This window comes from Sinocyclocheilus anshuiensis, unplaced genomic scaffold (assembly GCF_001515605.1).
Source record: "Sinocyclocheilus anshuiensis isolate Anshui unplaced genomic scaffold, SAMN03320099.WGS_v1.1 scaffold771, whole genome shotgun sequence".
Classification (NCBI taxonomy): Eukaryota; Metazoa; Chordata; class Actinopteri; order Cypriniformes; family Cyprinidae; genus Sinocyclocheilus; species Sinocyclocheilus anshuiensis.
The window spans coordinates 198,889-199,616 of NW_015552585.1; the positions used below are offsets into that span (position 1 = coordinate 198,889).

Consider the following 728-nt stretch of genomic DNA (forward strand, 5'->3'; position numbering starts at 1 on the left):
GAGGGAAAATTCAAACGAACAATTGCTTTACGCCGAATTGCCGCTATTTGAAAGTGAAAGTAAAATGCTCACGCCGCTTTTACAAGCTATTTAAAAGCGAAGGAAAGCGAGGAAAAGAGGGAATGCCCCCGCGGTGATACCGGTATTACCGGTGTTGTCACACGTCGATTAACCGGTGGGAAAATTTCCTCACCATCACAACCCTAAGTCAAAGTTGGCTGGGGTCACACTGTCCTCTAGTCTCTTATTTCAAAGCCCAATTAAGGCCTGAGCCCCTCTCAATGTGAGGCCACAGATATCTGGAAGGAAGTCCACCTTCCATTGTGCTTTTCAAAAAAAGCTTGCGGCAGGCGGGTGGAAAAAGCTTATCCTAAAACAATACATCTAAAGCTGTGAGAGGATCACTCTGTTGTGACAAGCCCCCGGATCATTTGTTTTGTGTGTGAGAGATGGACTCCAGGGTCAGCCGGACTCTCAGCTGGGGCCAGCATTATTTAAACAGTGACACATGGCTATAAAATATCAAGTGCTTTAGTGACAGCTAAAGAGTAAGATGGCGGGACAGGAGCATATTCAGAACATAATACAACTAACCTGTTTGATGGCTGTCACTGTGATGACAAAAAACAAAGGTAAACCACTGGTCACGGGGCTGGTCGGGGTATCAACAATCACCTATAAGCAGAGACACACATATGTATTTTTAACAGAGCTGGGGGGGGGGGGGG

General features: G+C 46.3%; 1 protein-coding gene across 2 annotated transcripts in view; it reads right to left on the reverse strand.

Moving 5' to 3' along the window:
- The window catches only part of LOC107665431 (phospholipid-transporting ATPase 11C-like), a 78,375-nt gene that overhangs the window by 26,363 nt on the left and 51,284 nt on the right, over positions 1-728 (reverse strand). For both annotated transcript variants that reach the window (XM_016456304.1, XM_016456305.1), the window contains exon 4: positions 595-675. In XM_016456304.1, the coding sequence (XP_016311790.1) occupies positions 595-675 (81 nt within the window). The remainder of the gene's footprint in view (positions 1-594; positions 676-728) is intronic.